Source organism: Indicator indicator, chromosome 23, assembly GCF_027791375.1.
Source record: "Indicator indicator isolate 239-I01 chromosome 23, UM_Iind_1.1, whole genome shotgun sequence".
NCBI lineage: Eukaryota > Metazoa > Chordata > Aves > Piciformes > Indicatoridae > Indicator > Indicator indicator.
The window spans coordinates 13,120,351-13,132,791 of record NC_072032.1 but is presented as its reverse complement, the minus strand read 5'-3'; the positions used below and the strand labels follow the sequence as shown (position 1 = coordinate 13,132,791).

General features: G+C 54.8%; 1 protein-coding gene across 1 annotated transcript in view; it reads right to left on the bottom strand.

The window, feature by feature from the left end:
• Window positions 1-12,441, bottom strand: part of RAB11FIP5 (RAB11 family interacting protein 5) — a 39,679-nt gene extending 27,238 nt beyond the window's left edge. The window contains exon 1 of the mRNA XM_054391681.1: window positions 12,056-12,441. Within this exon, the coding sequence (XP_054247656.1) occupies window positions 12,056-12,441 (386 nt within the window). The remainder of the gene's footprint in view (window positions 1-12,055) is intronic.

Genomic DNA, 12,441 nt, shown 5'->3' with positions numbered 1-12,441 from the left:
GCACACAAGGATATGCTCTCAGGATCTCCTGTCCCATCACTTACAATGTTGTGGTCATTAAAATACATTTGGGTGCTTGGCGGTGCCTCCTCTGGGAGAAACAAGCCCTAAAACCTGATCTGCTTCAAAAGGCTCCATTCAAGGAAAAACCTCTGCTTATGCTGGCACTGGATTAAGGAGCTATTTTGGGTTCCCCAGACCTAATCAGCAGTCAGCAAAGCAGTCAGAACTACACCTCAAAGGAAAATCAGAGCTATTTTTAGGCTGAGCTGGAAGTTGGTGGCACAAGTTGAGCGTTTGGGATGGTCAGGTTGTTCCATGTTGGGTAGATCATTTTCTTATGCATCAGTTACAGTGGGAACTGGAGGTGCAAATGCTACCTCAGCTGGAAAGCGGCAGGAGAGAAGGCCTGGGGTGGGTTTCAAGTCCCAGCCCAGCTGAACACAACCTCCTGCAGCATCTTTTTGCTATTAACCCCATCCCACATCCCTTGGTTTCCCAGGTTTCTTCCACAAGCTGCCCTCAGGGTAGTTTCTGGATTGGGGCCAAGCGAGCCCAAGCCTCGGAAGGTGACACAATCTCTTTTTATGGGACTAGCCTGGAAAAACAAACCAGCTTCTAGCCCATACAAAGCCCTTTCCAGGTCTGAAATAGCAGCTGTGGGCTCCACAGCTCCGGCTCAGACCAACTGCTCCCGATTTAACTGGGTTATATTAATCAGCCTGTGGAAGAGGTGCTGGCACCAAGGAGCACAGGGAGACTGAGGAAGCATGATGAGCACCAGGGACCCAGGGCTGGAAGATCCCACTTCTTGGAGGTGTTTTGGAGGCCCTTCTTGAGGAGGTTCCACCACCTTGGGTCCAGCTTCTCACTGCACAGGACATCCAGGACAAGTCAACCCTACCTTGCCACCTACTCCCAGGGTCCTGTTGTTAGCCAGGTTTGGAGGGGTCACAGCCTGTCAAAGATTTTGCTAGTTAAAAATAAAAAGTTAAAGAGGCTGTCTGGTCCCAGTACCAGAGCTGGTGGTGACTGGGAGCAGGATTGCTCCTAGATAAGCAGATGTGCTTTGGTGCCCAAGTTTGTACTCCTTCCCTTGCTCCCATCAAGTGGAAACAGGTCTCCCCCTGAACACAGAGCAGAGGGTGAAGCCTGCTGGTCCCACGTCTACATCCTTCTGCTCAGTGGAGAACTGCTCCTTTCCACCATCAGCAACTGTCCACCTCCACTACAAGGTGATGCTCCTGCTGAGGCACCTCAGCCCTGGCCACACAGAGAGCCAAGCTTGCTCAGAGCCATGTCCAACACGACATGACCAGGGAATGCAGCTTGAGGCAGCTCTAAGACTCAAGCTGCAGGCTCAGGCCATTAAACCCTCCTATATTCCTCCCTCTTACACCACACAGATCCAGCACCTCTGCACATCATGCTGGGCAAGCATCCCTCGGAAGGTGAAGGGCTCCTTCCAGCATCACCCCAGGATCTGCCAGTCACAGGTGAAGGGACACAGCTAGGCACCCCAGGCCCAGGGATCTCTGCAGGGGGAAGGAAGCAGCAAACGGCCCCAGCGCACGGGGACAGGAGAGGAAACCTCAAACAGCAAACTCCCCACAAACACCCTGGAAAAGGGAAGCAGCTGGAGGCCCCTGCAAGCTCTCGGGCAGCCCCTGGGAAGCAAGATGCACTCCAGGGATCTGCAAGCTCTCACAGTGCCATCAAAACCCTGCTGCTGAGCGCTGATGTAGAGCAGAGAGCTCCCCAGCCCCCTGCACGGCTGTGCAGCTCATGTAGGTCACTGTGGTTATTCAGCACATCTGAGCTGCCTCCAGACGGTTTGGGTAAAGCCCTTTCCTGTGAGAAGGCTTCGCTCTCATCCCACTCACCCCCACTGAGAGGCAAGGAGAAGGGTGAGCCACACAGCATGGCTGCCAAAAGGCAGCTTTGGGAGGCAGAAAGCACCCAACATCTATTTCTATAATTGCTGCTGCCAGGATCAATTGGAGCAGCGAGGGAGGCACAGAGAGCAGAACACACAGTGCTGCTGTATCTCCAGCCCCCCAGGACACACGTGCCCCCCCTCAGCACCCCAGGACACACATGCCCCCCAGGACACACGTGCCCCCCCTCAGCCTTCAGCAGCATCCTATTCCGGAAAGCTGATAGTGCTGAGCAAGAGGAAACAACACTCTGGCATGGAAACAAGAGCGGAGGAGCTGCTTGCTAAGGAGGGAAAAGAACCCTGCGGAAGATGCTGACAGGAGAGATTTGCTCGAGGCTGCAGTATCCCAGAATCCCAGCATGGTGCGGGTTGGAAGGGACCTCTGGAGATCAGCTAGTCTGACCCTCCACAGCAGATTGCCCAGGAGCAGAATCTCTTCAGAGCAGGAGACTCCAAAATCTCTCTGGGCAGCCTGTTCCAGGCACTGTCACAGGAAAGCTTTCCCACATGTTCAGATGGAACCCCCTGGGTTCCCGTTTGTGCCCACTGCCCTTTGTTCTGTCACTGGGCACCACCGAAAAGAGTCTGGCCCCATCTTCTTGTCCCCCACCCTTTAGCTATTGATCAGTTCATTTGATTGATCAGGGATTAGGACAGTCACATGCAACACCACGCAGGGGAGAAAGCTCAGCAACACTGCGATGAGATCAGGTGAGTAGAGTGCCCAGAATGAGGGGAGATGCTCCATCCCTGGAACCATCCCAGGGCAGGTTGGTTGGGGCTCTGAGCGACCTGATCTAATTGCAGATGTTCCTGATCACGGCAAGGAGGTTGGACTAGATGACCTCTAAAGGTCCCTTCCAACCCAAACCAGTCCATGATTCTATGAGCAGGCAGTGCACACAACACAGCTCTCAGAGATGCCACATGCACCATCAGGGCACCAATCCTGCCCTACTTTCAGGGAGAATGTGGGTCCCTCCAAGGACCTTTGCTCTCCCATGAGCCCACTTGGGATCCCCAAGAGGTCCCCATCCAGCTGGATCTATCTTACCCCAACAGACCTGTCCACCACACCCTGGGTACCTTCAGCAATGGTCCATTTTCACTCTTGGACTGGTCCCAGTGCTTTACCAGCAGTGAGCTCGAGAGCTTCCTTGGGTGGTAAACTCCTCTACTGCTCACAGTGTTTACGGATGCAGATGGGGAAGGATGCACAGCTTGTCTCTGGAGCATTTCTAGAGAGCTTCAGCCATCAGCTGCTTCCCAAAATCACTCAGCACTGTCAGGTGGTCAAGGTTTGCCTCGAACTGAGCAGAAATGCTCCTGCCCCACACAGCTGTGCCATCCAAGCTGAAGTACAGAGTGAGGGTCAGCCCAACGTGGAGCCAATGCCTGTTGCCTGACTGCACCAGACTCCAGCTTACTGCTGATTCATTGCTGCAACAAGGTCAGCCTGGCTTACGAGAGGAGCCCCAAGTCTTTAACCAAAGACTACTTGAGCCCCTACAGTGACAGAGCAGGGCAGAAAAGGCAGAGTGAGGATAAACCAAACATTAGCAGAAGGGACATAGCTCTGCCTGCCCCCTCAATGGGCACAGGATGGGCAGCAAAGAGACATTTTGGTGCAATGAGAATTGTGGAAATATGCAGATTGTGTTGGGCCAGGAGGAAGCTCACCTAGCAGAGAAGGGAAGAGGAAGGTAGAAAACAACCTAACCCTGGGGAGGTTTCTGCTTTTTGTCTGGTTTCATGTTTTGGAGCCAGCTTCCCCCACTGCTGCTGGGAAGCTTCTCGGCAGCGTGGGTTCGCCGTCGTGTTGGTTTTGGATGGCCTCTTTTGCAAGGTGATTCCCTGTGAGCTGCTAAAAGCACAGATGGAAAATAAACACAGGCTGGTTCCCCCACCATGGGGAAGAAGCGGCTCTGGGTGGGATGAAGTTCAGCTCTCCACACGGTTCCTCTGAGAAGTGCTCAAAACCAAACTCGAACAAACCAACCCCCACCAGCTCGCTGCTAACCAAGCAACTCAACCCTGATCCTCTAATGGGTTCCAGCTTTGACATGGCCACCTGCAGCTGCTCCAGACAGCACCGCCTGAAGGGGATGTCAGAAACAACGAGCAGAGTGGTGTGAGGTGAGGGACACAAGAGGATGGAGACAGCACAGTGCGGGTGCTCCAAGTGATGTGTTACCACAGCTGCTGTGGGAGCACAGGACAAGCACAAACCTGTATGAGAAAATCCCACTGGCAACTCGTGCTTGTCCCAGGAGAGAGAATCCATCCCTGCTTTACCATACCCACACCCTCTGAAGGGCCCATCCCACGAATGGGATCAGGAGCAGAGATGTTGCCACTCCAATGGGTGTCAATGGCAGGGAACAGCCTGCAAAGCTGCAAGGCAAAACGAAAACCAAGAAACAAAGCAGTCCTGCCCGTGTCCAATGCCAGCAAGATCCTGAGCACTCCCACTCCTGCATTCCAGCTGGAGTGGTGTCCCACAGGACCTTGCTGCCCGACACTCCCCTCGGCTATGGGAGAACTGGGGTAGCCCTGTGGAGTCTCTGGACAGGCTATTTTCTTCACCCTGTACCAGAGGAGACAGAGAATGGCTGCCCAGCCACAGCATGCCCCTACGGCCTCTGTGCTGGCTGGCAGAGGCAAACTAGGAGGTGTGATGGCATGGAGGAGGATGGTTTCAGGAACAGGGCACCAGGACTGTGCTGGCATGCCAACAAGGGCAGGCAACTTCACAAATCAATTGAGGCTAAGAAGATGAGAGGCTTTCCCCTCTCTAGAGAAGGATGAGCAGGTAGGAAGAGGAGGGAGGGAAGATTTAAGGAGCTGTAAAACAGAGCATAAAACATTTATGAATGAAGAGGAGATCGTAATAGCAGGACACAGAAAGGGACCTCTCCAGCTGTATTTCTCTGCTTACACTCCAGAGCTCCCAAGCTTTGCACCCTCTGAGTCACAAACAAGGCAATAAACCATGTTTGTGGTCACCAAATGACCCAAGCTGCCTGAGCTCAGCAAAACCAGGCAATGAGGCCCCAGTGTGAGGGAAGGAGAGGAGGCAGTGCTGGTGATGCACTGCCTTTGGCAGGAGAAGCTGTGGGCACAGAGAAGAGTTAAAAAGCCAAGCCCTGAGCTGAATTTGCAGAATTGCAAATCATGGCCAACACCAAGGAGCCGCTCCACAAGTTCTGCTGGTGCACTTGCTTCTGGGGAGCTACTTAGCACACAACTCAGCATGCCCAGGATGGGCAGGAGAAACACGTTTTTGCTGTAAATCCTTTCCCACTTGGAAAGAGCATCATGGCAGGGCTGGCACAGAGAACCCAGCACCTAGAGGTAATTGTGGGGCTTGGGAATGTAGCACCTGTCCTCCAAAGGGGAAACCAATCCCAAGGGCTTCACACAGCCTAAAATCCCAACAACACCTGCTCTGGCAACAGGCCTCACATCATGGAATTGTTCCAGCTATGATCATCAAGTCCAACGGACAACCTGGGGCCACCATGTCCATTAAACCATGTCCCAAAGAGCCATGTTGTTGTGCCATGCCACACTGTTCCTTTATCACATCAACAGACACCATGAGCTGCCCTCAGTGATGAGTCACACACATGAAAAGGGGAGGGAAAGGAAAAAAGGAAGTGAAAAAGGGATGATTCTAAAGGCCAGCAGCAAGTTGCTCTAATTACAGACACCTTTACCCCCAGTGCACTTGCCAAAGAAGAGACTCACGTACTGGACACAGAGCTCCAGGGATGGGGATCCCAAACCTGCAGCCCTGGCTGGAAACCCAAACCCTACATCCCTGGCCAAGCTTCTGACAAACAAGCCCACGGTAATTATCTGCACACCTTTGCCAAGTGCAGGTCCCAACAAGGCCTGGAGTGGGAGGAGAGGCAGCAGCAATGGTTTAAAAGCCACTTCCACTGGTGGAAAGGGTGCAGGGTCTTCATTGACTCTAATTGTCCAGAAGGCCCCATGCAGTAGCCATGCAGAGGCAGGAGCCTGCCCAGCACCATGACACAGTGCTTGGAGAGAAAGAATCACAGAATCAACCAGGTTGGAAAAGACCTCAGAGATCATCAAGTCCAACCTATTACCTAATACCTAACACCTCCTGGCAATTAAACCATGGCTCCAAGTGCCACATGCAATCTTTTTTTTAACACCTCCAGGGATGGTGACTCCACCACCTCCCAGGCAGCACATTCCACTGGACAATTACTCCTTCTGTGAAGAACTTTCTCCTCACCTCAAGCCTAAACTTCCCCTGGCACAGCTTGAGACTGTGTCCTCTTGTTCTGGTACTGGTTGCCTGGGAGAAGAGACCAACCCCCACCTGTCTACAACCTCCTTTCAGGAGAGCAGAGCCCAACCTGCCTTTCTGGTCACCACAGAGGAACAACTGGCAAGAAATATTTTGCCAGCCTGTGTAGGGAAGAGAGGGAGTCACCTTGGAAAGATGAATCAAGGTGATGATGCTCCTGAAGCACAGCATGAGCTCTAGCTGCACTCAGCACACGCAACACCACCAGTTCAAACAGCATCTGGAACTTTGTACCAACAGGTTTGAGGCATTTTCGGAGCTGGCCATGGGTTTTTCCACAGCTGCTAAGGGAAAAGACAGCTGGAGGCAGTCAGGTCTGTGCAGATCAGCGTGAAACAGAAGCTGAGTCTGCAGCTTTTTTGCTTTTAACATGCTGGAGGATGACAGGCCAGCACCATTGGCCAACAACTGTCCAAGCCCAACACGCCAATGTTGCAAATTTGGGATCAAATGTCTCTTAAAAACAACAGGAACGGATCCTTCCCAGAGGAGGAAAGAGTAAGGGCCCTAAACCCCTCAAGCCAGCATTAGCAGCTGGGTGAAAATAGGGTTAGCTGGGCAGGTAGGAACAAAATTAGGCACTGCCATTTCGTAAGCAGCATCGCCATCACCTCAGCCTCCATGTTTCCCCTATGGGCTCCCAGCTTGCCTGGGACAAGCTGGCCACCAAGGTCCCTCTCCCAAGGCCTGGCTGCTTCCTGCCCACCCTTGCCTGCAGCAGTGCACAGAGCCTTTGACCTGGCTTTTGGCAGGAGTAACCTTCTCCACCCCCTACTTAGCGGCGTTTCGACACAGCAGGGCCTTTCCTGGCTTGGTCAAGACACAACAACCCCTCAGAGCTGCCTTTGTAGCCCCAAACCCCTGGATTTCATCATAGCTGCTGCTCTCAGCCTCCCCAAAGATCTTCACCAACCTCACTGGGCACCTCTGACCACAGACCCTGAGGAAGAAGGTTCTGTTTTGCCCTCGTATTAAAACTTTCCATCCCCAAACAACTATCACAGAGCAGCTGCTTCCTCTCCGCCCTGCTGCAAGGTCTCTTCCTCTCCTGGGCTTAGGGACAGCTGTGCAGAGGACATGGCTGCAGCCATCTGGCCTCAGCTCATGCCTGACAGGGAGACAGAAAGTGAGCTCCAACCCTGGAAGCCAAGATCTCCCCTAGCAGATGCAGCCAGGAGCCAAGGCCATGGTGGGAATGGCAACGAGCACAAACCACCACATCCCAGGGAGAAGCCACAGCCTGTGCTCCACTGCTAACAACCTCCACACCCACTGTCGCTTAACAAGGGAGGGCAAAGGCCACAAAAAGCCATGGGCTAAGAGCAGTCCAGGGGGATCTGCAGTGGAGATGAGAGCAGGTCCATGTCCAAAGAACTCAAACACTCCTGAGGTGCTCCTCACCTCTCCAAGGTCCCAACAGTGTTTTGCTGCTGAGTGGACAGAGCGATGATGTGAATTCCCAGAGTGCTTCTCAGTCACACCAGAGCTAAAGCAAATTCCTTCCCCCAAGCCATGCTGCTTCTCCCTCCCTGTGCCAAGCCACATCAGGCAGCAATGGGGCTGATGAGCTCCTCCAACCAGCTCTGCCTGCCATCTTGGTCTGGCTCCACAAGATCTTTCCCCTAAGACCAAATCCCTGTCCCTTTTCCACTGAGTTTTGTCCTAGAACAGAGCTCCATCAAGACAGGGAGGAGAGAGGCCCCAGTGGCCTCAAGGACTGCAAGCTAGAAATAGCACTGTTGCAGGCAGAGCTTTGGGGAATTTGGAGCTGGGCTAATTGTGCACAAGAAACGACTCCGTGAGGCAAGTTCCTGTCGCAAAGGCCACTCGCTGCTGTTGCTCCTCAGCTGAGGCAGCAGCCAACAAGCAACTGCAAGTCACTGCAGGAAAACACCAGAGCCAGGAATCAGATTCCTCTGCCACCTTTACTGTCCCCTGCCCCACAGGATCCCAGTGCTGCAAGCCCTGATATTTTGCTCTCCAGGGCCCAAGCTCAGGTGGCTCAGTGTTTGCACGGCCAGCAGACCTTCAGCCCGGAAAGCTCACAGCTTTAACCTTCCCCACGTGCGAGGGCCTCTGAGGTCTTAGGGAAAGAAAGCAAATGAAAATGGTATTTTAATGGGGAAGAAAGGAGGGAATCACAATTAAGGCTTTGCTATTCCCAGCCTATGAAACTTGTGAGTGACCACCACCCCTCCTTGCCATTGGCCTCACAGCCCAGAGAGCAAAATCAAGGCCCTTTTGGGTCACCAAGCAGCAAGATCCAAGTTCCAACCCCACAGGTGTGACTGTGCACTTCTTGTCTTCCTCAAAGCCAAGCCCCTGCCACACCACACATCCAAGGGATGCTACCACACTGGCCAAGGGGAAAACACAGCTTGATGGGTGTCAGACCTAAGCTCTCATCTGACTGCAGCTGGAGGAACTCCCAACCCTGACCAGAAACTCTGTTGACAGGGGTGAATGTGGAGGCTATGATCCCCGGCTTGCTGCCACACCGTGGGGGAGCAGGATGAGCTCCCACGGGGGACTGCAGTGGCATCTCCTGGATGTCAGGAAGCAGAAGTGATAGCTGCCTTGTGAGCACAGAAGAAGCCCTCTTCTGCTGTGCTGAGCCCTCATCTTGGAAGGACAAACAACCCTGCATGCCTGGGCCCAGCTGGCAGCACTCAACGATCCACCAGCAGATGCATGTCGGGCTCAGCAGAGCAGTAAAAGGCACAGGTGGAAACTAAAAGCACTAAATGGCTCAGTTGAGAAGGGAGAAATGGTGTTGGGCACTCTTGCTTTGCTCATCTGCCCCAGGGCCTTGGCATGACCAAAAAGGCTGTGAGAGCTCCCAGGGTGCTCTTTTGCAACCTTAAGAGCTGATTTTCTCCAGATCAAAACACTGGAGTGACTGAGATGTCCAGTTCAACAAGGCTGTCATAAACACACCCAGAAGCTGGCTGACTGCTGGTTCCTGGAGAAGAGTCCAAGTTTGATGGAACATTTTCCATCTAGCCGAAAACAAGGATAAAAATCATCACCAGGAGAGTTTCCGTGCAACAAAAGTCAGCAGGAAAATGAGAGCAAGGTCAACATGCTGACAATCAAGGCCTTTTTTCAAGCAGAGTTCCATTCCAAATGGCAGCAGCTTTATGCCCAGGAGCAAGGACCACAGATGGGATCCCAAAAAGCAGTGTGTGGCAGAGACTCAACTTGTACATCCCTCACTCAGGGGTCAGTGGTTATCTCTGCTGCACAGGCCTGGGTGCAGTCCTAGAGAGGGGGGAGCTTGTGCTTGTTTGGCTGGGTTTGTTGTTTTTTTTATTCAGGGACTAAATTTCCTGTAAAAGTAGTTTGCAATGGGGTTGAACCAAACATCTGAAGCTGGGTGGAAGCTTAAGGGGCTCGCAGAGCTAGAACCCCAGGGCTCCCCTGAAATCCCTCTACCACCCAGCTGGACAAGCTCCAGCATTTGAGACTCCTCTGCAAAAATAAGTGCAGTCCGTTCCACACTGCAGACCTGCCACCCACCCTCCAGACACCTTCCAGCTCAGGGGTTCAAAGGAACAGAGATGCTTGGGCACAGGGTGAGAGCTCTCCATCGTGGTTTCTGTGCTTACTTCCATCATCAGAGGCTCCAGGGAAAGAGCTTTAAAAGGCTCAGCAACGGAAGGGGAAGTTAATTCTCCTTATGCAAGCGAAGCTACAGGAAGGGAGGGAGACAGCAGAATCCTGGGGGTCTCCTCCCTCACAGCCCAGATACCCTCCTTGGGCTGCAGCACTGCTGCCACAAGGGTGACCAGCAGTCGTGACAGGCAGCACAGGGTCCAGCCATGTTGGACGTTGCACCCATGGGATTAACAACCCCTGACGCCAAGACCTTTGAGATAAGACCACGAGCTCAGCCTCCTGAAGCCTTCATGGGACTGGGGCAGGCTTTGCACAACTCCAAGGGAAGCATGGCTTTCCTCCAGACAGGGCTCCTACTCCAGCTGCCAGGGCAGGGCTTGCTACCCAAACCATAGGAAGGACAGGAAAACACCTCACATCTTCCTGTGCCCAACCAACACATCCCTCCCGGCGCCCAGGAGCCTGCGGGTCAGCTCCCCTGCTCCGAAGTCTGCACACGATGCTGGTTTGCATTAGGCCTGGAGTGCTCAGACCCAGCTCTTCCGACACCGGACACCGCCCATTCTTCAGGCAGGGCTCAGAAAGACAAAATAAACACCAGGGGGGAAACACTCAGACACCAACTCCGGGGTTAGTCACTTTTCCTCTGTGCCCACGCTCCCATTTTAGGGCAAGCAGGAGTCTCCGCAGGCTGAAGACGCTAATGAGCCACGTCTCTCCATGGGAAAAGTTTTTCCGACCCCTTTTCACGCTAATTCCGCTCTCCAGGAGCGAGCCTGTGCCGGTTGCCAAGCCCCAGCCTCCACCACCTCCCCGGCTATGCCTCGGGTAGGAGGGTGCAAGAGGCTCCTCTCCAAGCCTGCAGCTTCGGGCAGCAAGCCAGAACTCCTGGGGTCCGGGGAGCCAGCAAGCAGCAGAGACAGTCCCGGGGACGTGCAGCAACCCAGCCAGGTCTGCGTGGAGCAAAGCTCCAACTTCTTCCCTAAAGGAATTTCATCCACATTCCTGCATTTCTCTGCTTGGCAAAGGCTAGAAATCATTATTATTATTTGAAAGCCTTCGGGGGGGGGGGGGGGGGGGAGTGGGGGGGGAGAGGAGGAGGAGGAGGAAGAACAGCAAATCCCACACAGGCAGGGGTCTATGCTGGAGGCCCTGAACTGGGGGACCCTCCTGCAGCAGCACCATGACAAACCAGGTCACACCGACAGCCCCACTGAGCCAGTTGGGGCTGCAAATCCACCGCAGCCATTAGAAAGGACAAATCACTACGGGTAGCTGTGACACTGCTTCCCAGAAGTGACAGACCATGGCAGGACCCTCCTGGGGTGCAGAGGGACCTCATGGCATCCTGTCCCCTGGGACCCCTGCCCAGGGAGAGGAAGGATCCTGTGATGCCTGGTCCCACATCACTCCATTCCAAGGGAGATGGAGGGACCCCGAGACACCCCATCCTCACAACACCCTTCCTGGAGCACACCTGATGTCCTACTTCCCGTGATGCCCTTCCCAGAGGATGTACAGGCCCCGTGATACCCTGCATCTAGGCAATGCCTTTCCTGGGTCACACACAGACCCCCATACCACCCCATCCTCTATGACACCCTTCTCAGGGCATCCATGGCTCCCATGATGCCCCAACAGCCTTCCTGGGGCATGCACAGACCCTACCACACCCCATCTCCTGCAGTGCCCTTCCTGGGGCACAGATGGCCTCCATCACTCCCTGTCCCTATACCACCATTATGGGGGCATGCAGAGCCCCTGTGCCACCCTGCATCCTGCAAAGCCCTTTCCTAGGGGTTCACCATGCTCTACCTCCTGCAACGTCCTTCCTGGGGCATACATGGACCCTGTGGCAATTCCAGCGTGATGCCCTTCCTGGGGCTCCCAGAGCCTTTGTGACACCCATCCCAGGGCACTTAAAGACCCCATTTCACCCATCCCGAGGCACAGAGAGACACTGTGATGCCCACCCTGGGGCACACAGGTACCCTGTGACACTCATTCTAGGGCACGCAGGGACCCCTGCGAAGCACATCCTGGGGACATAACACCCACCCTTAGGAACAGAGGGACCCCGTGAAGCCCACCCGAGAGGTCCCATCTGCTCTGCCCCCCACGGGTGCCAGGCGCTGCCCGCGGGACCCACTCACCGCTCGTCGGGCGCACGGCCCTGCTGCAGGGCGGGCTCCAGGGGCACCATGGCCTGGCCCAGGAAGCGGTCCATGCCCACCAAGGCCCGGTGCATGACGGTGAGCACCAGGCTGCCGCGGGCCAGCCCCGCCGGGGTGCCCAGCTCGGGGGGCAGCTCGAAGGCGCACTCCTCCCGCCATTCGGGGTTGCCGGTGCTCTTCTCGGCCACCGAGGTGCTGTACTTCTCGCGGCCCAGCTGGATGATGGTGTAAGCGTCGCTGGTGCCCGGCTTGCTGCCGCCCTTGCACCGCAACCCGCGGGCCCGCACCACCGTCACCTGGACGTGGGTGGGCAGCCAGGCCGGAGACCCCTCGGCGGGAAGCGCGGCCGCCCGCAGCAGCGCCAT